The 27,738-nt window shown below is 46.4% G+C and overlaps 1 protein-coding gene across 2 annotated transcripts in view; it reads left to right on the top strand.

The window, feature by feature from the left end:
* WWC1 (WW and C2 domain containing 1) overlaps window positions 1–27,738 on the top strand; it is a 132,028-nt gene that overhangs the window by 54,516 nt on the left and 49,774 nt on the right. Inside the window, exons 2-5 of one of the 2 annotated variants that reach the window (XM_074350313.1) lie at window positions 8,138–8,247; window positions 18,453–18,656; window positions 25,259–25,335; window positions 26,695–26,774. In XM_074350313.1, coding sequence (XP_074206414.1) covers window positions 8,138–8,247; window positions 18,453–18,656; window positions 25,259–25,335; window positions 26,695–26,774 — 471 coding nt within the window. Of the gene's footprint in view, window positions 1–8,137; window positions 8,248–18,452; window positions 18,657–25,258; window positions 25,336–26,694; window positions 26,775–27,738 lie in introns of those variants that run through there. The other variant, XM_074350314.1, reaches the window with a different exon arrangement.

Below are 27,738 nucleotides of genomic sequence, written 5' to 3'. Positions count from 1 at the left end.
CTCAAATAGCAGCATCACCATGGTGTCAGGGAGCTGGAGGCTATCCGGACATGAGTAAGCAGAGAGTCACGGGGATGGAGGCCATGGAAGGGAACAGGCCCAGGACCCAGGCGTGTTGATCCCAAGAACTCTGGGAAGGGTGGTTTGGGGCAGAGTGAGGGCGAGATTCAGCAGGGGGAGGTGAGCCACTGGTTTGTGGGAGCCCCGGTTTGAGGACTAGAGGTGGGTGGGGGAGAAGTCTGGAACCTTCCTTCCCCTCCAGCTCCTCCTTCACTTCTTTTCCCCCATATGAGAATTCCAGGAATGGGAGTGACTAGGCCAAGAAAGCTTCTGGATAAACCAGCCCAACCAAAGCAGGGAAGCTAGGAAATCTGGGGGTCAGATAAACAGAACGTCAAGACAGGTGTTTTGAGAGTAGAGGGGAGTGTTTAAGAGAGAGAGAACATAGAAATTCCTGGTGTAATTAAACGCCTCCTTCAGAGAACAAAAGTTGAGAGCCAGATCCAATCCGGCTGCCACCTCTTAACTTTCTCTGGTTTAGCTTCCGCCCCCCCCCCCCCAAAAGAGAGAGACCTTAAGTAGTTTCAGCTCCTCCAGGAAAGGAGGCTGTGGAATACAGTTCAAGGCTTATTGGCTATTAGCACAGAAAGTTATTTTGCCTCATGGAAAAAGACATAAAATGTTCGGATTAACAGATACACATCACTATATATAAAATAGATAAACAACAAGGACGTACTGTGTAGTACATGGAACTATATTCAGTTTCTTGTAATGAGGTGTAATGGAAAAGAATCTGAAAAAATATTATATGCATATATGTATGTATGTATATGTGTAACTGAATTGCTTTGCTGTGCATCTGAAACTAATATTATTAATCAACTACACTGTAATAAAATAAGAATTAAAAAAAAACTAATATTAACAGTTAATATTGGTGGAGCCCTGTGTGCCATGGGCTCTGCACAGCTCATATTTTTTTTTAGGTTAACTGGTGTACTTCTTCAAAGTGGAAAATAGACATAAACAAAGAGAAAAGAACAGTATCTCATGATCCTATCACCCAGAGATAACTGCTCTGCTCTGTACTTCTTTCTAGTGTTTTCCCTATGCAAATATTTACTTTTATAATTAAAGCATACAATACTATATATACACTTTTGTAACTTACTTTTTTTTTAATGAAAATAATTTTTCATTAAAGTATAGTCAACTTAACAAATGTCGTGTTAATTTCTGGTGTATAGCATAGTGATTTGGTTATGTGTGCGTATATGTTTTTTCTTTATAGGTTATTATAGGATGTTGACTATAGTTCCCTGTGCTGTCCATTAGGACCTTGCTGTTTATCTAGTTTATACACAGTCGTTAGCATCTGTAAATCCCAAACTCCCGATTTATCCCTCCCGAGCCCCTTTCCCCGCTGGTAACCATAAGTTTGTTTTCTATGTCTGTGATGTAACTTACTTTTAACGCTACATTTAGCATTACGTTCTCAGCATTTTTGCATGCTGTTACGTATCTCCTGGAATCATGATTTCTGATGGCCACGTAATAGAACATTTTGTGATCTTGCTGCAAGTTACTCAATCTGTATTTTTGGACTTTAGGTTGCTGCATTTTTTTTTTCTCTTCTAATACATAACACTACCATGAGAATATTTTTTTTTCCTTTTTCATTTTTTTTCGGTAAAACTGATACAATTTGACTGCACATATACAGTATGAATATATTTCACCGAGTGGTCACGCTGAGCATCCCCACTCTCCAGGTGAAGAAGAAGCAGATTCAGGCAGATTAGGGCTCACGCCCAAGGGGACAGAGTGAGCAAGTGATGGTGCCTGCCTGGCAACGCAAGTGGCTGACTTCAGAGCTTGTGAGTTTTAACCACTGCTGTTATCTCTTGAGATGAAAAACAGGGCCAGTGATGATGACAATATGATAGCTAGCGTGTCCTGCCAACTTAAGATGAAAGATGACACGGTTCTCACGGTGCGCACAGCACCGAAGTCTCTCAGTTGATCATTTAACACCCACATGTTCGGAGGGCCTGTTACATGCCAGGCGCTGGGCTAAGCACTCCTCATGGGCTGTCTCATTTAATCCCCACAACACCCTGATGCGATTGGGACCTCTGAGTTTCACAGAGGAGGGAACTCCTAACAAGGTTACATAATGTGCCTGTGGTTGTGGAAGAGGCAGACCATGGGTTTCAGCCCGGCATCAATGCCTCCGCCTTTGCGGGGTAGCGGCTGCCTTGCCTCTCCATGGCCATGAAGCCGACCCGCATCCTCCCTGGACACCTTCCTTCTCCAGCCTCCTCCGACTACACCCCATGGCCCCAATCTCTCCCTTCCTCCAAACCCTTAGTCTTTCACATCTGTACAGCTGACCTAGCACCTCGTTAACTATCCCTGCCTCCTCTAAATGCCTGTGGTTCTCAGCCTAAGGTAGCGTACTTTAACTGCCACATATACCCACCACCGGATGTCACAGGGATGGGCCACTACCGGCTTTAAGTGTAAGCCTCGGCTCCCTGGCCAGACCCTCTGCCCACGAAGGCAGAAACGAGGCTTATCCAGTTGCCTGAGCCCTCTTTGTGGTGGACGTAAGCCTGAGCTGCTGTGTCCATGCATAAATTCTTGTTGCTTGGAGGACTGATTGCAACGAGGGAGAGAGGAGTTGAGGAGAGGGTGAGTTGAAGAGCCTTGCCAGGTCACCTTGTGCATCTTGGCCCTAGGGGAGCACTCAGAGCCCTAGCAGTGGGCCCAGAGCCCTAAGAGCCCAGCCTCTGCCCGTCTCGGCCTCCACCCCGTCACTTATAACAGGAAGATTTGCGGCTTTCCTTTCTGTTCCTCACACCAACATCATCAAGCCCCAAAGCCTCTGTAGTGGCTGTTCCTATTGCTTCCCACACTCTGGTCTCCCCTCAGAGATCGCCTTCTCCGAGAGGCTTCCCTTGACTGCGTGCCCCCCACTCCCCGCCCTGCCTTATGGTCAATCCCACTGCCCTGTTGTACTTTTCTGAATAGCACAAGTCTCTGAAACGATCCTGCGGACTCTCTCCGGTTGGGTTGTCTCTCCCGCGGGAAGGTAAGGGCAGGGTCCTGTCTGTCTTGCCTTCTTCTGTAGCTGCGTGTTGGTTAAGAGTCAGCTGTGGTTCGTGTGCTCAGCCCTCCTCACTAACTTATGAGATGGTTATTTTTATCAGCCCCAGATTTGTTTAAGGAATGAATGAAGATGTTTGGACCAAACCGAACTAAAGGAAGGAAAGAGAACTGCAAAGATTGCACTTTCTTCTGGCCCACCCCGGCCTCCCGGGTGTGGAAGGCGAGGGCACTGCTCCGCAGTGGTGTTCCGCCGTCCGGAGGTGGCATGTCCTCAGGAGTTGTGCAATCTGAGCTATGGGAACTATGTGTGTGAAACACCCCGGGGTGGGGAGCACCGGCCTGCCCACTGTGCCCGGGCTGGGAGGAGAGGTTCGGCTGAAAGTTTGGACAGTTCTTGGCATGGAGTCTGGAGGGCCCTTTAGGAAGCGATCCTGCCCAGCTGGCCCTCGGAGAGAGCCCGGTCGGGGGGCCAGCATCCTGCTGGCCGGCAATAAAGAGGTTACTGTGGGAAGCGTTCAGATTGCTCGGGAAGCACTAGGAACATGAAAGATATGTTACGCGTTCTTCAGTCCCCAGAGAATCACCACCAGTGTTAGACTTGGCAGAAGGCTTTCCGCTCCTTCTCTGAGCTGCCTGCTTAGAAAAGACACACTGTCTGAATACCGAGTGCTGGCCGTGGGGATGTGCCCCTGGAACCTCTCCCGTGGCCCATAGGGAAGCAATGTGGAGCCGGAAAGAGGACAAGGGGCCTGCATTCCCGGGACAGGTGATCCCACAGAACCTACCTGTCGCCAAGGCAACACATCCGGGGCTCTCTTTTTCCAGGAGAGCCTGTTGTGAAACATTCAGGAATGTTTGTGTTCCTTCAGAGATTTGCAATTAAGAAGAGGCAGAACGAGTTCTCTCTTGGCACCCTTCCCTCCCTCCCTCTCTCCCCACTCCCTCTCACCCCTCCAGCATTTGGGTCATTTGATTTCATGATTGGGGTTTTTCAGCAGCCCGGGACTTGGAGGCTGGAGGCAAAGACTGCACTGGGCTGGACTGGGGTGAATCACTTCATCGAGTGATGGGGGCTGGGAGTTCCAGGCAGGCCCCCAAGTCCTGGCCACATCTGAAAGCAGACATCTCTTCCCAGCTCACACTCTTGGCACTTGCCCAAGGGGAAACTCTGCAGGCCAGAGAAGCACCCAGTTTCCCAGGGGGGACTGATTTAAACGGACAGCTCCTCTCTCTGGGAGGAGTATGTGCACGTGGATATACGTGTGTGTGTGTGTGTGTGTGTGTGTGTGTGTGTGTGTGTGTGTGTGTTTAAATCCTTATGCAGCTAAAAACGCTTCTTCATCCTGATTCTCTGAATGGCACGTCTCTGCACACTGAATAATTCATCTCCCTCTTGGCATTTGTTCCAGAGAGAATCTCGCTGTCCAGATTTCTTGTAAATTGCATAGTCTTCCAATAAAAGCTTTTCTCTTTCCCATAGACGCGCTGAGAGCTAGACTATCAGCTCTCTGATTTGTTTTTTGTTTTTTTTTTTTCCTCCCATGATCGCTTTGAAGGGAAGCCTGAATGTCAAACCCAAAGCTTTCCTTTCTCCTCTTGCCCCTCCTTCTGACACTGGTCCTCTCGCCTCCCTCTTCTTTATCCCTGTTGGACACAGTGTCTCCATTCGCCTCAGGTAGGAATCGGCATCTCGGTCCCGGTAGGGTATCCGGTGTCAGGTACATGACTGATGCTTGTAGCTTGTAGTTTATTTCAGGTCTGGCTTCTCTATATCTAAGGCCGGGGCAATCATTGAGTTCGTGGTTTTCTGGAAAAGTGATGCATTTTTGGTGTTTCAGACCTGCTCCTCTTCCCCCAATCCCTGTCCTCACACACAGAGCTCAGGGAATCACTTGTCTTGATGACTTTGAAACATTCAGTTTCTTTTCATGAGGCAGTTGTGGATTATCCAAGTGTGCTGAATAGCTTTGCACCAAGGTGTGGAAAAACTGAAGGTGCAAATAGGACACAGCTCTGGCGCCCTTCGCCTGCTTCAGATTCCTCCTCGCCACCCCCTGCCCCAGCCCTGCCCGCTTCATCCTCTGTATCTCGGGCATAGCTTCCTTTGTGTTCCAGATTGTTCTGAGATCCCCTTGGTCTTGTCAGGTTTCATTAGCAAAGCTCTGGTTCTGGAGTCAGGCGGGGGGGCTTCAGGTTCTGCCTCTAATGTTTGCCAACTACGGTGATGTTGGATGTGTTTTCTCACTTGAAAAATGCTGCCCAGAGAAGGAACATGAGATATATGTAACTTGTTTTCCAGGCTTAGATTTAGCCATTATTTTAAAAAAAATCTTTAATGATAATTGATATAGAAATATTACAGAAAAACTAAGTTTAAAAAAATTAAAGAGAAAAAAATTACGTTAAAACCCATATACCAAGATAGCATTTTAATGTCTATCTTTCTCGTTTCTCTTCTGCACACACACACAAATTTTAGGCAAAACGTCCTACTGTAAACAGTGTCCTGTAGTCCTGCAGCTTTTCTTATTCAACAGTGTCATTTATGACATCCTTCCACGTTAGCCAAATACAGAACACTGCATCACTATTTCTTGTTCCTGGATATTCATTCTAATATTCATCCATGCCACAAATACTTATTGAATGCCAGTTGTGGGGGACCTAAGATTCTGTGGCTTAGATGCACCATTGAGGAAATCATGTAATTCATCCCCTGGAAAGAATTTTGAAAGGTGATGACCCCATGCAAGGGTTCGGGGAACTGTGGAGAGGGGGCACATCTTTTTGGTTTTCTGGGTTGCACAGTGTGGATAACAGGATTCATCTCTGTGCAGCCAGGCTGGCAGGCAGGGCTTCTCAGGGCAGAGGAATGAGCCAGAAAGAAGAGTCTGACTGTGGTTGCCCCGGGCATTCCTGTCCCCTCCCAGACTTGCCTGCCCTCGGTGACAGCGTCGGTCATCGTGGCGGGGTACGCCTGTCCGTGGAGTTTTTCTTCAGAGACCCTTTCAGACATTAGATGATATGATGTTGGATGAGAAACGGCTGTTGGTCGCTGATCTTCATCCTTTGTAAGGAAGTGAGAACAAACCATTTACAGGAGTTTGAGGAGGGGGAGGCACTGAGGGATGTGGCCTTTGGTTTCTGGGCAGGGCTTTTGGGTGGGGGGTGCAGTAGTAGGGTGGGGGGTGCAGCGCTGAAGACAGCTTTACAGAAACTTTATCCAGGTTGGCATCTGTCCTCCTGAGTAAAGAGCTTGCTGACCTAAACAAATCACCTGTGTCTTCCCCAATTCTTCGTTCTTTTCCTCCAAGACGGTGGCTTGTAATTTTCCAAGGGGCTTGGGTGATGCACTGAAGATGTCAACTTCCAAGAGAACATTTTGGCTCACAGCAGGGTCTCAAAAGGCAGAGTGCCTTGCTTGAAATCCCAGCTTTGTCATTGATATTGACATTGAGGACGTTATTTAATCTTTCTCAGCCTCAGTTTCCCCTTCTGGGAAGTGGAGAGAATGTTCTTTGTGCATTCATTCACACCAGGATCCGTGCTAAAATGCCTTTACAAGCATGACCTTATGTAACCTAACTGACAACCTGGAGAGTTTTTATTACCCCCACTTTTCAGATAAGAATGCTGAGACTCAGAGAGGGCGGATGAGTTGCCGTACTCCCACAGCTAACAAGTGATGCTTATGGAATCCTCAGTGGGTAATACTGAGCACACAGCATATTGTATTACCTGAGCACACAGCGTATTAATTATGAGCACACTGCCTCATCCTCGTTGTCTCCCACAATACTGCGGTCAGCTTCTGACTGACAGGAGCTTTTTGGGCTCTCCATCCCTTCGGTCAATAGATAACCAGATCGTGGATACACAGAGGTACGCGAACACACCAGGTCCGTCCACCAAGGGCTCTTTCAGTGTTTCTTTCCCCCCGTATATTTTGCTTTAAGCTTGATTCAGAGTGGGTTTTAAGAGGGAAGGAGACAGCACAGGATAAGAGGGTCGTTAGCTTGGAGGGAAGTTTTTGATCAGGAATCTTAGACCCCCATCCCAGTCACCTTTCCTCCCGCCCCTCAGTTTGCCAATCTGCTTCCAGAATCAGGGAGGGGATGGGGAGCAGACAAGGGAGGGAGAATATTAGAATTTGTATTTTAGGCAGATGCTGAAACGGGGAGAAACCAAAGGGGCTGCATGGAGGGGCCGGTCAGGCTGACTTTCCCATGTCTAGATGCCTGGCTCCCTCTGCACTGGCCAAAGTGCTTGACCAGTGGTCTGTGGTGTTTTCCAGTCTTGACAAACCTCTGTTCGTTGAGTTGAGCGATGTGTTTTCCTGTCTGACTTAGCCCCCGAGACGGGGTGATTACCACCGCTTGACTTTCCACCTAATGGGGACCGAGAGGGTGGTTGTTGCTAAAAGATCAGTTTGGCCTGGATTGTGCAGGGAAGGACAGCAATGGGTACAGGCACTTGGGAACCGACTCAGGAGGCAAAAAAAAAATACCGGCCAAACTCATGGGGAGGGCGCATCTGCTGTGCCAGATGCCGCAGTCAGCGCGCTTTCCAGAAGGGGAGCAGGTACGACAAACAGGGTGGAGCCAGGAGGACGACTGGGGCTGGGCTGGCCAAGTGCACTGCAGGTGGAGAAGCCTGAGAGGGCTGCAGTCCAAGTCCAGCAGCAAGGCTTCACCTCTGAGCCTTTTCCTGCAACCCCTGCAGTTAGAGATGCTGGAACAGAGGCCCGGAGAAGGCAGCTGCCCTGCTCAAACCACTCCCAAGTTAGTGGCAAAGCTGGGGTTGCCGCAAATTCCCTGCCTCCCTCCCAGGTGATCTAACCCTGCTCCTTCAGTTACGCGCTCATCTTCCGGGGAGCAGCGGGGACTGCAGGGCCGGGGTCCCGCTGCAAGGCTTCTGGATCTGGTGGGCCAGCCCAGGGGAGCAGGGGAGCTGAGAGAAGCTTCACGCGCAGGGCCTGGGGCACTGCGGGCTGACCGAGTCTGTTTCTCCCCTCCCTTGCCAGGTACACCAAACCGCTCACCTTTGCCGACTGCATCAGTGACGAGTTGCCGCTGGGATGGGAAGAGGCGTATGACCCACAGGTTGGCGATTACTTCATAGACCACAACACCAGTAAGTTCCTGGCTGTCCTCCCTTCCCATCCCCCTCTGCCCGCCCCTTTCCCGCCCGCCCCTTTCCCTCCCGCCCGGCCTCCAAGTCTGGAAGAGCTGCCTGCAGGGGCTCACGAAGCCAGATTGAGTTTTGTTTCACGTAGAGTTAGATGGAGATGTCAGTGCAGACGTAGAGAGAGAATGTATGCTCGCATATAAGTAACAGTTCAGAAAGTTTTAAACAGAATCTAAAACTCTTCCTCTCACAGCCCATCTCCCCGGCTTTTCATATCAATTTCTTGTGTATCCCTCCAGAAATTTCCCAGTTGTGTGTTTATGTGTGTATATACATACATTCTTTTTTTTTTTTTTTTACATACACTGATTTGCATGCATACAGATTTTTTTTTTTGGTGTAAGGTAGATGTGTCCTTATCATTGGCAGACAGACTCTTTTGGAGCAGATGGAGCCCCAGCGAGTCCCAAGCAGCATGCACATGTTTGTGTCCATGATGCACTGGTGTGGTGTCTCTGCCCATCCTACCAGTCAGCCCACCCTCACTTCATATCCGTGATCCAGGTGTCCTGATCCAGAATGAAGACTCTTATTGTCTTTGTCCCTGGGACTCTGTTGGCAGAATAGGTTGAGAAAGGGAGAAGCACGTGGTCTGACAGGTGGAAGAACCCAGGGGGCGGTCCCCCAGCCAGGGACAGTTGACGCGTATTCGGGACTCATCCATCGTGCACCTTCTTGGCCAAGATGATGCCTGTCCTCTGAGATTTGCTGCCCCATTTGTTCATGTGTGCAGAGGAAGGAGAATTTTTCTGTCTCGCTCTCAACCTTCTGAACTGTAGGATGCCTTTTATCCTCTTGGGCAAGAGGAGAATGGAATGCTATGGCTCATGCCTGGCAAATGTCTGAAGGCTGGAGTCGAGCGCCACATCCTAGTAGCCCCTGTTTACTGAGCATCCCCTTGTGCCAGTGTGCTGGGCAAGGTACCGCCTGGGCGTCATCTCATTCAGCCCTCCCAGCTCCCCTGTGGGATGTTAGGATGTCAGGCTGATTATCCCCATCTTGTAAGTGGGGCTCAAGGGCAGAAACTGCTCAACACTCAGAGCCAAAACATGGCAGAGCTGGGATCTGAGCTGGCGCCAGGAGTGGAGTTTGCCTCTCTACCCACCTCCTCCTCTGGGTTGCAGTGGCTCCTGGTCACACCTCTCCTGTGTCCCTCATCACTCTGGAGTATGGCCGCTCAACCTGTCGTGGCAAGTTCTAGAGCAGGACAGGGTCTAATTCATTTGGTCCCAGGTCTTTCCCTGGCAAGGCACATAGTAGGTGTGCCCTTGACCTTGGTTAAATAGAAAAGGGCATGTGTGCATGAATGCATGACTAAATGGGTGAGTGAGCAGACTGCTGTTGGTGCCAAGGCACAGGAGAGTTTCTGAGAGCCTGCTAAGAGCATTAATTGCATTGTTGGGGGTAGCAGAGGTTTTTATTAGCACCCATGATTGCATACTGGATAATGAGAAGTAAATATGCCTAATTGAGTGTGTATGGGGAATGAGGCTGATGCTTGGAGGGCCGCGTGGTATGCTGGGGGGAACACTGATGCACAGAAACCCTAATCAGTCCTTTCCTGTTTGTAATTGCTGAGTGCATCCCCCCTCATTAAAATCTGATGGCAGGAGTGGGATTTTCAGGTGCTCCTGGGAGTCGTTGGAGAAACAGAAGGAAGGAGTTTTGCGCTGCTGTGGCAAGGTTTGTTCTTAAGGGGAGGATGCCAGAAGTGGGGGGTGGGCGGGGGAGGTGAGTAGATGAGAGCCTCAGTGGGAAGGATCCTTGCCGTTAGGATCCTACCAGGCTACTGGTTTTCTTTCGGCTGGAAGGTGCTCTCATTGGACGGAGGGCACCACCTCCGCAGATGGAGCCAGTGATACAAATGCAACATGTGTGTGACCATCGCGGTCCAAGCATTGAGTGTCCTCTGCGTGTCCGTGGCTGAAATCACTCTCTTAAGAATTATAGATACGATAGAATTGAACAACAGATTAAATCCACCGTCGAGCGTTTATTCATTCAGCGGGTATTTACTGACCTCCTGCTACGTTCTGGACACTGTTCTGGGAGCATGGGATTCATGAGAGTGCAAAGTGGTGATGATCCTTGCCCTTACAGAGCTTTCATTTGGGAAGAAGAAACAGAGTAAGTAAGGAGATTCTGTCTTGTATTAAAAATGACCAGCGTTGGGGAGAAAGAGAAAGCAGAACGTGGGGCTGAGGTGTGTGGGGCTGCGTTTGAGGGCGGCAGGGGAGGCCAGGGGTAAAGGTCTTCAGGAAGAAGACCTTGATGAGAAAATGCAATGTAAGCTAAGACTTGAAGGAGGTGGGGGAGCATTTCAAGTAGAGAGGATTGATTGGGCAAAACTGCTACGGTGTGATCATCACATTCGATTTGCTCAAGGGCTGGCAAGGAGCGGGGTGTGCATGTAGCAGAACCTGGGAGGAAGCGGGGAGAAGGGCACCAGGCCAGAGGGCAGCAGGGCACGGATGGGGCAGTGGTCCGCCTGGGGGCTCGGGCTTCTACTCCACGTGAGATGGGAGCCATTAGAGAATTTTAATTAAGCAGATGAGTGGCATGATCTGTTTTACATCTTAAAAGGGTCCCTCTGTGGTGCAACCATAATGGAAAACAGTATGGCAAGTCCTCAAAAAAACTAAAAATAGACTTAGCATATGATCCAGCAATCCCACTACTGGACATATATCTGGAGGGAACTCTAATTTGAAAAGATACACATACCCCAATATTCACAGCAGCACTATATACAATAGCCAAGATATGGAAACAACCTAAATGTCCATCAACAGATGACTAGATAAAGAAGCTGTGGTATATTTATACAACGGAATACTACTCAGCCATAAAAAAGAGTAAAACAATGCCATTTGCAGCATCATGGAAGGACCATCATCGTCATTTTAAGTGAAGTAAGACAGAAAGAGAAAGAAAAGTATACCATATGATATCATTTATATGTGGAATCAAAAAAAAAAAAGCCAAACAAACTTATTTACAAAACAGAAACAGACTCACAGACATAGAAAACAAACTTATGGTTACTGGGGGATGGAAAGAGGGTAGGAAGGGATACATTTGGGAGTTTGAGATTTGAAAATGTTAGCCACTATATATTAAAAATAGATTTTAAAAGAAGTTTTTTTTGTATAGCACAGGGGACTATATTCAATATCTTGTAATAACCTTTAATGAAAAAGAATATGAAAACAAATGTATGGATATGCACGACTGGGACATTGTGCTGTACCCCAGGAATTAACACATTGTAACTGACTATACTTCAATTAAAAAAAGAAAAGAGAAAAGAAACTAAAAAAGAAGAAGAAGAAAGGGTCACTCTGGCTGCTTTGCAGAGATAGACCTTAGTGGGGCAGGGAGACTAGTGAGAGATCACTGCAGTAGTTCAGGTGACAAAGGACAGTGCCCCAGACCAAGGCTGTAGTGGTGGGCGTGGTGCAACATGGCCAGATGCTGGAGGCATTTTCCAGATGGAGCCAACAAGGCTTCCTGGTCGACCGCGCGTGTGGTGTGAAAGGAAGAGGAATGAATGACCCTCACTGGACCTGGGCAACGGGCAGGATAGAGTTGCCACCAGCTGGATGGAGAAAACTGTAGGAGGAGTGGGCGTAGGGAGGAAGAACAAGGGTTCATCGGGACATGTCGCATCTTCCACGCCTGTTACACATCAGAGAGATGTTGCTGGTCAGTTTGATGTAGGAATCTGGTGTTTGGAAAAGAGGTCTGGGCTGAGTATGTGTTTTGGGAGTTGTTGGCATCTGGATAGTATTTAAAGAAATGAAGCTGGATGAGATAAGCAAAGGAGTAAGTCAAGTCAGAGAGAAGAGGACCAAAGAACGAGCCATGGGGTCCTGGGACAGGAACAGGGGACAGGGAAGGAGAAAACCAGTCATGATTCTGGGGAGTGATCAGAAAGGAAAGAAGAAACCACCAGGAGGAAACCGATCAAGGAGAGGGCTGTCAACCCCGCCAGATGCTTCTGACAGATCAGGTACGAAGAGGACTGAGAAGTGACCAACAGATTTAGCAACCCAGGTGACACTGGTGACCCTGACTTTGGAGGGCAGCTTTGGACAAGGACTGGAGAGGACAGACGCTTGACCAGAGTGAGTCTAAACAAAAAGGGAGAGGGGGAGGAACTGGAAACAGCAAATAAGACAATTCTTTTGAAAATAGAACCCGTTTCCATTATTTCATTTGTCCGTCTTCAGTGGTCCCACTGCCTCAGTACACCCGCCATGATTAGATGGTTTTAATCACTGGTCAAATTATATGTTCTGCTGTCTTCATGCTATATCGTAAGTATTTGGGCAATCCCACGTAGTCTTCATATTTGTCATTTTAACATGTCAGATAGAGGTATCAATACATTTTAACATACAGAGTGCACCGTAATACCCCCCATTGCTGTCCTTTTGGTTTGTTTCCATTTGTTTGATATAAATAACTGGGGAGAGAATCTTCATGCATATTGCCTTTTCCTTCTATGACACTTTCCTGGAGTCATAGTTCCAAATAGAGGTTTTCTAAGTGAAAGGTTGTGAACACCTGTGAGACTGCTGGTGCATATTCCTGGTTCGATAATGATTCAAAGAGATCGTGGCAGTTTGTATTATCACAAGCAGGAAGGGGGCTGCTTTCCTCACGCCTTCATCAGCGTGGAGCCAGTTTCATGTCTTTACTTCTTGACGAATTCATCATAGGTTTACACTGTCACTCCCGCGTTTTCCAGTTGCATTCCTTTGCATGGGAACAAGGTTGGACGCTCTCCAGACGTTCGGCTGTTTTTCAGTCAATTGTCATTAAGGCCCCGGGGAGAACTGAGCAGTGTTAGCCACGTGGGTGCGCACGTGTGGTGTGTAGAGGCGGTGGGGTGAGCTCTGCGTGAAGTGTGATGAACGTGTAAGATGTATGGAGGGTGTGCGGTGTTTGTAGGTGGGGGTTTGGAGCCTGGGGGAGGATGGAGAACTAGTTTTCAACAGTGGCGGCACTCAAGCAGCTCAACAAAGTAAAGTTCGTTGGAAGTAGCTGCCTTTTGGGGGAGGGGAAGCATGGGGGCGAAGGGGCTCGAGGAATGATGCTTTACGTAGGCAAGTTTGTAACATGCCGAATGAGTAAACCATGTATGCACTTAGTTTTAATAAAAACAAGAACTAAAAAATAAATCAGCCAAGGGGATCTCTAAGAACCCACCCAAGTGCAAAGCTCTCTGTTCTGGTGAGATGGACTTCAGGAAGGGGAGTGTCAGCAGAAGGGGCTGGGCTTGGGAGGACCCCCCTCAGAGTGTGACTGGTTCAGGACTAACAGCAGGTAATCCAGCTCCTTAGCACCGCCTAGGGAGCTTTGACGAAGCCCGGTGCCCAAATGACAGTCCTTCAGCAGTTGCTGATACGACTGATATCCACAGGGAAAAAAACAAAATACACCTCCCCTTCTACCCCCAGCCTCACACCGTACATAAAAATAAACTCAGAACGGACCATAGATCTAAACATAAAAGCTAAGACTAGAAAACATCGACAAGGAAACTTAGAAGAAAATCTACAAGGTTTTAGGGTAGGCAGAGGTTTTTTTAGACAAGACACAAGAAGCACTAAGCATAAAAGAAAAAATGATAAATTGGGCTTCATTGAATTAAAACCTCTGCTCCTCAAAAGACGCCATTAGGAAACTGAGAAAGCAAGCTGCAGATAAGGAGAAAACATTTGCAACACATACATCTGACAGTGGAGCCTTATCAATAAAATATAAAGAACTCTTGTAACTTAATACTAAGAAGCTCAACAACCCAAAAGATTTTAAAAGATGGCATATAAATAGCCAATAAACACATACAAATAGGCTTTACATAATTAGTCATTAGGGAATTATAACTCCTAAAAGGGGAAAGATGGACAGTATCAATGGTTGGTGAGGAAGTGGAGGAATTGGAACTCTGATTCACTCCCGGTGAGGATGGAAATCAGAGTAACCATTCTGGAAAGCAGTATGACAGTTTCTTATAAAATTCAACATATAATTAATATACAAGCCAGCAACTCCACCCCTAGGTAGAGACTTGTGCTAAGACTTGTGTGTGCATGCTTATGACAGCCTTATTCATAGTAATCTCCAGCTGCAAACAACCTGAAAGTTTATCAAAAAGTGAATTATGCTGTATTTGTGCAGAAGAATATTATTCAGCATTAACAACAAAAAATGGACAACTGATGTAACAAATCAGTGAGTCTCCAAAGCCTGTGCCGAGTGAAAGGAAGGAGATCCAAAGAGCACATGCTGTTTGATTCCAATGACATGTTGTTCTAAAACAGACAGAACCGGAGGGAGGAGGGGGTGGAGGTGACTGGCTGGGGAAGAGTACGGGGTTGCAGGGTAAAAGGAAATATTTACATATTGATAGCAGGTGGTGATTTATGGTGAATGCATTTGTCAAAACATATCCAACAAAACACTTTAAATGATTGTGCTTCATTGTATTTAAATTATGCCTTTAAAAAGATGTATTTAAACAGTGTGTTGATACCCACTTAATACTGTGGACTGATCAAATGGAAATCCCTGGGGTGATTTCCAACGTGCAGCCAGGTGGAGACCAGTGTTCTGGTGGGGAGGTGTGTTGTGTTTGTCTTTCTGTGCATCCATCCATCCGTGTTGGTTTGTACTACAGAAGCAAGCCGGGGCCACCAAAAATGGTAGCCAAGCCAGCCTTCAGTTAAGGATTTCACATCCTTTTATATTACAAGAAGCAGGGCCTCATGGAAGGAAGGACGCCATTCTCTGATTAAACCCAGAGCACCGTGGGGAGGGTGCATCCAGGTGTGCCCGAGGCATTTGTCAAGGGCCCAGCACTCCCGCCAGCCCTCTGGCTGCTGATTCTATCTGGAGCTCAGCATCACACCTGCCAGCCTTGTCTGCCAGCTTCCGTGACCACTCAGCCCTCCTATGTGTCACCTCTTCCACAGTGGTTCTCACCTTTGGCGGCACATTGGAATTATCTGGGGAGCTTTGCAGATAACCATTGCCTCCTTCTGACCCTCAGAGATTCTGATTTAATTGGTCCAGGGGTGGGATCTGGGCATCAGGATTTTAAAACTTCCCCAGGTGATTCTGGCAAAGTTTAAAACTACCAATTCCTGGGCCCTACTCTTAGAAATTCTGATGTAAGTGTTCTGAGGACAGCGTTCGGGCTTTTTGTTTTTTGACGCTTCTCAGCTAATTCTAATACACTGCCAGAACCCCAAATACTGCATGAGGCACCAACTTAAAAAAAAACAAAGCAACACAGCAATTTTGCTGAGAAGCTGGGAAAAAAGGCACTCTCCTAAGGCTGTTTGTGAGAATGAAAATCGGTAGAACCTTTGGGAAGATAATTTGGTAGTGTCTACTAAAATTTAAAATACGTATACCCGCTGACCCGGTAGTTCCTCGTTTAAGAAATCCACGTTACAGGATTGATCGCACAAGTGCATGGAAGTACGCTTGTAAGAATCCTCACTGCACCATTGATTGTGATAACAAAAGGAGAGAAAATCATCCATGTATTTCCCAGTAGTGGTCTGGGAAACCACTACTACCCTAGCATAAATGAACCGTAATATCATGCCATGGAATACTATGCAGCCACTTAAATGACCGAGTTAGGTAAAAAATAAAAACAGATAAATAAAAACAGTAATAAAATAAGAAAAAAGAGTAAAACTTGAGGTAGATCTTTGTGTACCTACAAAGAAAAATGAACATGATGTACCCTTAGGAGGTGAAAGCAAATTGCAGACCAATATATATGACACGGTCACATTCCATTAAAAATATATTTGTGTATATAGAGACGTATGTATAGTTTGCGTATGATCAGAGGGTACTATCTGTTAGTGTGCGAGACTCCTAATGGCAGTTTCCTCCAGGATGTACAATTGGAGAGATGGAAACTCTCATTTCTCATCTTATGAATTTGCAGTGGTAGAATTGTGAGACTTTTTTTGTTGTTGTATTTTTTAGTATTTTTCCAAAAGATACAAATTTTTAAAGATTACATCCTTTAAAAAAACATCTCCAGTCTGGCCATGACAGGCCAAATTTCTTTTCCGTGTTAGCCGGAGGAGTTCGGCTGGCCCCTGAGGGGTTCCCAGGAGCCCCGAACCCCGAGGAAATCTACATCTGCTGGTGGGAAGTCAGGCCCCACAGTCCTTCAGCCCAGCTTTATAAATTCTCTCCTCCCTCTTTTTTTTTTTTTTCCTTCTCTTACTAATGTTCTTCCCTCTTGCTTGATTGAAGAGTTGCAAAGCTTTCCTTGTGGGAAGCAACCTTGTGGCCCCTGCCAGCAATCTTCACACCTTGTTTTCTTTACCCAGAAAACCGGAAGAGGAAAAGCTTAAAGAACTGCTCATCACAGCAATTCAAAAACTGCCCTCAGTGAATAGTTTTGGCTTTATGCTCGTTTTTTCACTTTACCTGAGTATTAAGTCCTCTACAGCTTCCTGGGAAGCAGTGAGGCAGGGCCCATTATCCTCTTTAATAATTGGAGACGTAGACTCAGAGAGGTTGAGCAGCCTGCACCTTGTAACACAGTGACTATTGGCAGATACGAGGACATGGCCCCGCTGCCTTTGTGATGAGTCTCCCCGTCTCTTCTTTTTTTCACTGGAAATGCTCATTTGGGCCTATTCAGGAGGAATGAGATCTACAGGGCCTACGAAAGGAGGCACGAGCTCCAATTTCCCAGGGTCCAGACACATGATGTAAATGAATGAAGCAGAGAAATTGTGGACCCAAGGTGGCCACATCTTCTGAAAGATCAGGAAGAGCCAGAGACCAGGATTTTAGTGTATAAATCCCCTTGTTTTCACGTACCAGTAATCAATTCAAAATTAATAAAGTTCTTCAGGCTGAACAAGACTTATCCGCAGGCTGGATTTACCATATGGCGGTGATGAGACAGTTCCTGCTGTCAGTCACCCCTAGCCCCACCCACCAGCTGGGAAATGTCTGAGGAGTTAACCTTGAATAGGCATCTGTTCTTTGACATTGTTCTGACCTCTTCTACGTCTGCTCAACTGCCAGCTGCCCTTTAAAAACCTTTTTTTTTTGGTCTTTTTACCTTTTTGAGAATATCACTGTACATATTTATGGTACACATAATTTTTTTTTTTAAAAATGAAAGGGAATGAAGAGGAAAGCATCCTACCACCCAGACATACCTACTGTTGATAATTTGCTAAAGTTTTTGAGAATGTGCTTGTGTATTTTGTTAGATACAAAATTATTTATACAGTTTTGCACTTAGTGATTTTACTTACTTTTATATCATAAGCACCTTTCTGTTTTTTAAATTTTTCTCTGGAGACATAATTTTTAATGGCTGTCTTAGTGTATTATGTAAATATAGCATGCTTCTTTGAGTCATTATTTCCTCTGTGACCTTGAACAATTTACTTAACCTTTCTATGTCTAAGCTTTCTCTTGTATAAGAGTATAATCTCCTTTATAGGGTTAGTGTAAGAATTGAAGAAGTTAATGGATATGAAGAAATTAAAACAGTGGTTGGCATAGAATGAACATTAAATAAGTGCTTACTATTATTCTTGTTGTTGTTTTGTACAAATGCATCTCTGCCTGAATTTATTACTTTTATAATAAATTACTATAGGAGGAATCATTGGACAAACGGTATTAACATTTTAAAGCTCTTAATTTTCATGATCGGGTAGCCCTCTAGGAAGGCTGTTCTAATTTACATTTCTAGCAGGGTATTTATTCATATCCTGTGAAATGTTTATTTTACTTTCCTTTACTTTTTGCCAAAATGGATAACCTTGAGCATCTAAAATGTCCTTGAGCCTCTCTGTCTAGATGAGAACTCATATCTGGTCCTTCTCTTGGCTGTTCTCAGAAAGATTGACTTTGGGTTTGGAAACTGATCCCGGTTTTTGTGTGAGAGTGTGTGTGTGTGTGTGTGTGTTTGCTTAATCCAAATGAAGTCTCTGTTGTTTAATAGGTTAAGTTTAACCCATTCCCATTTGTTGTGATTTTCTCTGTTCGGCTTTTTGTTTTCTGGCAGTGGATACCACAGGCTACCAACTCAGCAGGTTATTTGTGAAGTGCTCACCCAGGGTCTCTGGGTTCTGTTGCAGAAACCACTCAGATTGAGGACCCCCGGGTACAATGGCGGCGGGAGCAGGAGCACATGCTGAAGGACTACCTGGTGGTGGCCCAGGAGGCCCTGAGCGCACAGAAGGAGATCTACCAGGTGAAGCAGCAGCGCCTGGAGCTCGCGCAGCAGGAGTACCAGCAGCTGCATGCCGTCTGGGAGCACAAGCTGGGCTCCCAGGTCAGCTGTGAGTACCTCCCGCCACCAGCACCCCCACCGCGGACAAGACTGCAGGGAGGAGCGAATGGCCCCAGAGTCCTGCCTGTGTTGCCTCTCGGTGCTTCTCGGATCTACCTGTCGCCTTTCATCTCCACTCCTTGTTTAAACCACCACCCTTTCGACTGTTTTTCCTGCTCTTACTTGTGCTTTGCAGTGATTCATCTGCCATTTTCATTCCATTTCCTTTTATTCACTTGTAATCATCTCAGAATGCCAGTCAAGTTGCCTGGCTCCTTGGTTAAAGCCCTTCAGCAGCCAGGGGAGGTGGGGAGTTCTTGGTTTCATGGGTGGAGTTTCGGTTTGGGAAGATGAAAAAGTTCTGGAGATGGATAGTGGTAATGGCCACTGGTCTAGGTAAGCCACTCAGCACATTTCCCTTAGAACATATTAATGGCTCAATAAAGATTCTCTTGACAGGAAATGTATTTCTTAACATTTTGAGAATGTGGACTCAGGCTGGACTGCAGGCATCCAAGTCCAGGATAGGCAGTTCCCTAGCTGTGTAACTTTGCACGAGTTATCCCATTTCTCTCTGCCTCAGATTCTTCATCTAAAAAATTGACACAATAATAGTATCACCTTCACTGGGGGGTTAAGGGGTTTAAATTAGTTAAGAAATACAAAGTACTTGGAGTATTGCTTGTCACGTTCCTGAGCTCTCCATAAATAATAACAGTATTTATTTCATTTATTCATCCATTGGCATTGAAATGACAAAGATTTTTAACAGATCCCTGGAACCAATGAGAATAAATGCATGGTGAGTGGTAGGAAGTGACAGATGCAGTCCTGTCACATGACCTCCGACGCTACTGAGCGCTCCATCAGGCTCAAAGACACCACCGTGTGGAACATTGAAGAAGGGATCATCTCAGATACCTAGAGCTAAGATCCAAGCCAGTGTGGGATTGGCGCATCCCCCAGCCCGAGCATCCCAGTTAAAGACGCATGACCCAAGCCGCCTCATGACTTTCTTTGGATTTTACAAGCCAGGTTTGCCTTCCACGGCAAGCTCTCCAGCAAGTTGACAGACCAGTGAGGTCACATGCCTCACTATATCCCAGATGGCCTGCCGGGGCTTGTGAGAGTTTTGCCACCTGGCCTTGGCTACTGTAGGGCCTGGATACAGGTGGGGCCCTGCCCTGGGGCTGGATACTTTGCTGTCCTCTCTGGTGCAATCTCTAAGTCCATGGGGAAGGAGAAGAGAACTAACATTTAATGTACATCTTTTAAATTTCTGCAGGGCAATATGCTGGAAATATGCTTGTTTAAAGTAACTTCACTCTACACACATACACATGATCCTGCAAGATAGCGTTGTTCCCATTCTACAGATAAGAAAACTGAGGCCAGAGAGGGAAAGTAGCTTCCCAAAGGCCACACTGGTAAAAACTGGCAGCACTAGCTTTTATACCCAGAGTGTCTGACCTCAAAAACAGTTTTCTTAATTTGATCCAAGTCAGCTAGTCAAATTCAAAAGTTTTGGGGCTACACTGGGGTCCTCCCGTCCTCTGACAGATGTGAACTCAGGAGAACTGGGTTCTTTGGGACCGCACCATGCTCCTTCCTCTCTCTAGATCTTGGTTTCCCATTTGAAAAATCAATCACTGGGAACCTTGCAGCTAAAAATGCCATTTGAACCGCCTACGTGCTTTCACTCATTCCTGAAACTAAGAAAGTATCAGATAAGAGGTTTTTCAGGCATCCGTGCACAAGGACAGGGAGCCTTGGAGAAAAAGAGCAGCAATAAAATGTGGAGGCTGGAAAGCAGACGGACAGGTGGCAAGCCGTCTGATAGACCTGAGGAAAAAGAAAACGGGCTGGTCGTAAGAAAAACCAGTTCTCTGGTCCACCTGGAGCTTGTGCGCACGCCTTGGGAATTGGAGGCAGCGCTGTCTCCGGGAGCAGGAGTCAACCGGGGAGGCCGTGAATCAAGACGATCAGATGAAAGTTGTTTCTGAGACACAGACCACCAGATCTCCTCCCCAAATCGGTCCAGCCAGGCACCTGACCATCCCCACCCTGGCAAAAAAATTAGAGGTGTATTTTTTGGAGAGAGTAAAACAGAATCTCTGAATGACAGGATACAGACAAGTTCAAAGCTGGGGTGCCCCACACTGAAAACAGTGATGGAGGGAACATGGACTTGTACATTGAGACCCCCGCCTGCATACACCACTTGGTTCCCAGGCAGGTGTCAGGCTGCTTACTACCTCCTGTGAGGCTGAATAGTTGAAGAGTCTAGAGAATCCGAGTCTGTTTCTTTTTTCAGAGAAAAGAGATGTAAAGAGAAAAGATGTGAAGACACTGACAGTGAGGGTTCCTGGATGAGACAGTCCAGCCAAATTATGTACCACGTGATCCACAGTCCATCGTGTAACCCATCCTCAACGAGCTGCACTCCAGGCGGCTTTGGGGGCCCCTACTCTTAAGTGTGAGCAGACAGCCGGGATTCCAGATGTCCATGGAAAGCCTTAACATAAACAATAGTGATGAAAACAAACACATGGTGATGGGGAGGCCTTGTAGGAAACAGGGAGTATGCCTGGAGAAGGAAGCATTGAGAGAAGCTGTACAACCATGAAACTAAAATAGGACGCTACATTTTATGAAAAGGAGCCTTCAGAGAACAAAAAGAGCCTTTGGGAATTAAAGTATGAGAGTAAAAATGAAAAATCCACAGGAAGCCTGGAAGGTTAAAAACTCAGGCAAGTTTCTAAAAAGCAGAGCAAAAATACATAGAGATGGAAAATAAGAGAAAAAAAAAAAACCCAAAAAGAGCATCAGGTCAAGAAATCTGAGTAAGAAATCCTCCAAATAGAACAGAGGAAACAGGGGAAGAAGGATCAGTGAAATAATGCAGAAAAAAATTCCCAGGACCGATGGAGGAGCATTTTTAGATTGAAAGGGCTCGGTGAGCACTCAACACAATGGATTAAAAGTTAACTCCCATCAAGACATACCACTGTCCAACTTCAGACACTAGGAATGATTCAAGATCCTAAAAGCTTTCAGGGAGAAAAACCAGGTCACACAAAAATGATCAGAACTCAGAATAGCTCCAGGCTTCACCGCAGTAACACTGGAACCCCGAGAGACGGTGGAGCAGCGCCTTCAGACTTGGAAGGAAAATCATGTCCGACCTAGAATTCTATATCCAGCAAAACTACCTTTAATCAGGTGTAGGTGAGAATAAAGATATTTTTAGACATGCATGTTTTCAAAAAGCTTATTTCCTTCATGGTTCCTTTCTCCAGAAGCTCCTGGAAGCGATGTTCTACCAAAATGAGGAGGAGGTCACAGAGGGAAGGATGTGGTACTTAGGAAAGAGGAGAGAGGCACAGAGGGGCTCTCAGGATGCCAGCTGTGCAGAGAGGACACGCCGGAGCTGTCACACACCTGGCGAGACAGAACCCAAGAGAGGAACTCCGGGACAGGAGGTTTAGATAACTGGCTGAGGGCGAGATTCAGTCAGGGGTAAATTTGTAGAAAGTAAGCAAGCATAAAAATGATAATGATTAACTCCAGGAAAAAAACCCAAAATAAAAAAATGTGCTGGAAAGAAAAAGTAAGCAAAGTTGGCTACGTGCCTCGGCCCTGAATAATGTTTGCAGAGTAAAAGTAATGCTAACACTGATTGCTCTGGCCAGAGTTATCTCCGAGGAGGAGGAGGAGCGGGGGGGAGGGGAGAGCGCTGCGTGGTGTAGGGAGAGGGAGTGAAGCTAAGACTCCATCCTCCAGAGAGAGAAATCAGTAAATCAGGCCTAAAACTGAAAGAAAAAAAAAAAATCAAGAAACAATGATACATGCATGTTATCAGACACACAGAGGTGGACGCCCAGGAAACTGGCGGAACTGGTTGACGTGGTTCCTTTTTAGCGAGTGGGAGAAGTGGACTGGGGAGTCCTCTGTTTTCATAGCACATCTTGGACCCCGTGGGGCTGTTCAACTGTTCATATATAACTTGAATAAAAGCTAAAATTTAAAACCTATAAAAAGATGTGACCTTAAAGGTGGTCTCTAAGGTCCTGTTTGAACATAAAATATTTTGTTGGGGGGTTAGTGAAGGGGACATGGACACAGAAGGGAGGCTGATGACCTGTTTCTTGACTGGGGTGCTGGTGACTTGAGCGTGCTTCTTTTGTGAAAGTTCGTCAAGCTGCACACATACAATTTGTGCACTTTTCCATATGTCTTTTTTACTTCGGCAAAAAGTTTACTTAAATAATAAACAGGTCACATCCCGTTTCGGCAGCTTCGGGAACAACAGTGCATTTCACAGTGATTCTCCAGAGCTCATCATTCAAGCCCCTGGTGGCCCAGTTGGCAGAGTGTTCTTTTCTGGGTCCCCTGCACTCCAGGGTTTCTGAGCGTGCCCTAGGAACGCTCCCGCACTGCACAAGGCTGCCCTGGCGGTGCTGGTCCCCACGGCCACCCTCTCCTTGTTAGAGGCAGGTCTTGCCATGTTTCTCAGGCTCTCACTACACGCTCCCCGTAACACTTCCCCCACGTGCAGACCCAAGTCTGGCAGTGCATGGATGAGCGGGGCGGTTAGTTGGACCAGGTGCTCACAGAACGGGCACCCCCCTTCTTATTTCCTCACTGATGACTCTTCTTGTCTTTTCACCACATTTTTACTCACTATCAGCGGGTAACAACTATTGTTAAATACCTTAACATTTTGTCCAAAAGTGCCTGTCCGGGGAATTTGCTTAAGTCGTGTCTCCAGCCGAGTGTCCAACCAGGTCCTTCCCCAAAATCCCTGAGTCCAGCAGGAAGTACAGCACAGGAAATGAAAGCTTCTAATTGGAAATGAAACATGTCTGGAGGCCCTGTTCCATGCTCACAGCAGGGTCTGCGAGATCCTTCCCACCCAGGTGTTCCTGCCACTCCTCTCTTCTGGTAAAGCCCAGTCTCCATCATCACCATCATCCCCATCATCTCCATCCCCATCCCGATCATCCCCACCCCCATCCCCATCATTGCACACTTAACACGCAAGACTGTGCAAAATGTCTTGTCAGTTTTCATGTGGAGCACGCACACACACACACACACACACACACGGTGTTCAGGTGATGTTACATGGAAATGGGAGACGAGGAAAGTGCTCAGACAGTGGGATTAAGGACTCGGGAGAAAGGCTTTTCTGGCCCCCTTACCAAGAATGAATGACCTTTTCCTAAACAGTGGGGCTGTGTTTACATTGAAGACAACATGAATCTTACATGGGGCCCGTTTCCCTCTTCATGTCAGCAGTTAGGAAGCTCGGCGCCAGGTCTGTGGCAGCTGGTCAGGAAGTGGGACCTCACGGTACGCGATGAGCCCTAACTTCGTGCCTGTCCCCGCTGGCTTCCTCCCTCTCGTTTTGCCTCTGTCTCATTTTCCTTACTTTAACCGTATGTCTCTGTTGTGTCCCTTTTTGTAAGCCTTAAAATCTTTTTTAAGCCATAAAAAAAATACTGTTTTGTAAATGCAGTAAGATTGTAGCTAAAGGCAGACCTCATGTTATTGCACTTCATAAATATTGTAGTTTTTACAAATCGAAGGTTTGTGCCAACCCTGCGTTGTCAGATGACACTTAGTATTTTTTAGCAAGAAGGTAATTTTTAATTAAGGTGTGTACATTTTTTAGGCATAATGCTATTGCACACGTAATGGATGGCAGTAGAGTGTAAACACAACTTTTATTGGCAATGGGAAACCAAAAAACTTGTGTGTCTGGCTTTATTGCAGTAATCTGTTTATTGTGATAATTGCTTTATTGTGGTGGTCTGGAACCAAACCCACAGTATCTCTGAGGTATGTCTGCACATGATAGAACTGTAGGTAAACATTGGGAGGTAACTTGGAGGGAAGATAACTGTATTAGGGTGATAGCTTTGCAGGGAATTTATTTTCCTTTTCAAGTGTACATTAATATTGTAAAGTAAAATAAATGATATATTTAGCAATCGTTTTCTGATTAAAAATACATATGTGTTAGAAAATGTGGCAGACGGAAAAATACAAAGATGAAAATTAATATTATTCATCATCTAAATCTCTAGATAGCAGTATTAGCTTTCTGGTAAATTTCTTTCCAGTCTTTTTCCAGATGCCTTTGTGTGTGTGTACATTTGTTGTCTGTGTATATTTTATGAATCTAAGTTATTCTTTCTTCGTAGTCTTTTGTAAATTAGTGTTTCCGTGTAACAGTAAGGTTTGTTCAGTATTCTTCTGCACCATCATTTTGAATCACTTAAGTTCTATGGTCCTTATTTTATCTGTGTACCGTGTTTGTTTTAACACATCCCCCTTCGTTGGACATTTAGGTTTCTCCCTAATAGCCATTCCCTTCTGGGTTTACCTAGATGGCGAAATAAGGGGAATCTGCAGCTCAGTGGTAGAGCGTGTGCTTAGCACGCACGAGGTCCTGGGTTCAGTCCCCAGTACCTCCATGAAAAAAATAATGAATTAATTTAAATAAGTAACTACATAAAATGAGCTTTGCTCTAGATGGCCAAATAAGCCAACTTTACCAAAATATGTTTTCCTCTACAGAAATTTTCTTTTTCTTTTTCATTGCAGTGGTCTCTGGTTCATCATCCAGCTCTAAGTATGACCCTGAGATCCTGAAAGCTGAAATTGCCACTGCAAAATCCCGGGTAGGTCCCCTTTGCTTATACTATTGATGGGGGGTGGTCATTAAGCAGCCCTAGGCAACTAGTCCACCCACAAGACCACTGTAAATGCTCCACCCAGGCAGTGGCATCAGTACTAACAGTAGACGTGGTAACAGCCATCGTCTTAGTAATAGTAACGGTTAACGGCAGCCACCGTCTTACAAGCAATTGCTGTATTATTTACCAGGCGTAGCACTAAACGCTTTTTGAGTATTATTATCTCATGCCCTTTCCACAACCCCATGGAGTAGCTCCTGTCAATACCTGCATTTTAAAGATGAGCTAACAGAGGCTTGGAGGGGGTTTTGGGGAAGCAGGGGGTCTAAATAACTTGCCAAGGTCCCAGGGGACTCAAGGCTGCCCCCAAAGTTCTGACTGTGGGGTGCTGTCCTCCTCACCGGTGCTTATTCGACATTGTTGTATTTAATTACTTCGCGACTGCCTTAGGGGATAGATATTTTTAGCCCCCTTTTACTGATAATGGAAACTGAGGACCAGCAGCTCAATGACTTGCTCAAGGGGAAGTTAGTATTGTGAACGCTGGCTTAATGCAAGTTCAAGTAGGTTCTGCACGTTGAGATGCCTGCAAGAAGACAAGGAAGGGGGGCGGGGGCTGGGGGTGAGGCAGAGTAGGGAGTAGTGGGGACCCTAGAGGGGTGTGCCCCATCTAAAGGGGTCATGGAATTTCAGCCCTATGCTCTTACGGCCATGCTGGAATGTGGGCTCCGCACTGGCAAGTCTTCAAATATTTTTAGAAAAGAACTGTGTATCTAGGCTTACTGTCAGAAATATCTCAATATTTAATTATTAGCAACTAATTTTTAAGGATTTAATAACACTGCAAGGCACGCAGAGCATTCCTGCAGGCTGAAGCTGGCTCCCAGGCCATGTCTCACCTCTCGAGTTAGGGCATCACCTCTCGCCTCCACGCACAGCGCCCCCATACCCATTACCTGCTTTAAGTAATGCACAACCCAGAAAATGGCCATTATCCTCATCTGTCAGAGCAGGGAGGGGAGGCTCTCAGAAGTGAGATGGCTTGAGAGGCCACCCAGCGAGGCAGTGGGAAGGCCAAGCTCCCTCCCAGGTCAGCCGGCTCCAGTCCACTTCCTGTTTCTCTGGAGCAAGTGCTGACGAGGAGTGACCTGCAGGACACTTGGGCTGGGATACCGGCCGCAGAGACCAAGACAACACCAGTGAGAGGAGCCCAGGGGGTGTTGACCTGAGTCATCATTGCCGAGGCTATGGGGGACTCTGGGTCCCCTTCGAAGAGAAGGCAGCTTGGGGCTTAATTCCAGTCCACCTCTGACCTGGCCCTGTGCGTGGTCTTCTGCCGTCCAGGTTAACAAGCTGAAGAGAGAGATGGTTCATCTCCAGCAGGAGCTACAGTTCAAAGAGCGTGGCTTTCAGACCCTGCAGAAGTAAGTCCACCCTGCAGTGCAGAGCACGGGGATTGCCCCCCACCCGTGCTCCCCTCCTGCCCTCTCTGTCTCCCTCTCCTTCAGTCTCTGTCCACCCTTCTAGAAATGGGGCTCTCTATTCGATTCCACTGGCACTTACTAAAGCTCCTGTCACCAAGGATTGTGGTTTATAAAAAGCAAAGGAGAATCATTTCAGACCACAAAGCTCTCATCGTCCTCCGACGAGGACGTCCAAAGCCATTGAAAGACTGTCCCATTCTGTTGAGTTTTGCCAGCCAGTCATGGAGGCAGGTCTTGTTGGGCATTTTTGTGCACCTGTCTCATCCCCTCCAGTAGATCCGGGGGAATCTGATGCGCACACAAACAAAACCAGCCCGTTCCAGGGCCCCTAAAAGTGAGCAACGGCTTTCGCTGGTGCGCTCCGCTGAGGGAACAAGGACCTCCTCCGCAGCGAACAAATTACTAAAAGAGTGTACCCTGTGCTTTATGGGAGACTTAAGGAGTTTCCAGAACTTGGACCAAATGTAATTTTCACTTTTAGAAGCTGGCTTGAAGCCAAGCAAAATACAGCCCTGTTGTTTTTTTAAAGAAGACATGTTAATTGTCATTCCCTGATTATACTAAGATTTTGCTGAGCAGTTCCTCTGTTTCAGGGAGCACTTTCAGTGTTGTTTTTTGGTTTTTTTTTTTTTTTTCAATTTTTCTTTGTTTATTTATTTGTGTAGGGGGGAGATAATTAGGTTTATTTATTTTTTTAATGGTGGGACTGGGGATGGAACCCAGGACCTCATGCATGTTAAGCATACCCTCTACCACTAAGCTACACCCTCCCCTCCCACTTTTCAGTGTTTCTGCGTGGGTGACATCATCACAGCTCTATCCGGAATGCGCTGTTAGCTCACTCCATTTTATAAATGGGGAACCTGAGCCCCGCAGTAAGTGTTCACAGTATTAGCTTATTGCC

The sequence above is a fragment of the Camelus bactrianus genome, chromosome 22 (assembly GCF_048773025.1).
Source record: "Camelus bactrianus isolate YW-2024 breed Bactrian camel chromosome 22, ASM4877302v1, whole genome shotgun sequence".
In the NCBI taxonomy this organism is placed as follows: Eukaryota; Metazoa; Chordata; class Mammalia; order Artiodactyla; family Camelidae; genus Camelus; species Camelus bactrianus.
This window is presented reverse-complemented; position numbering and strand designations above follow the sequence as displayed.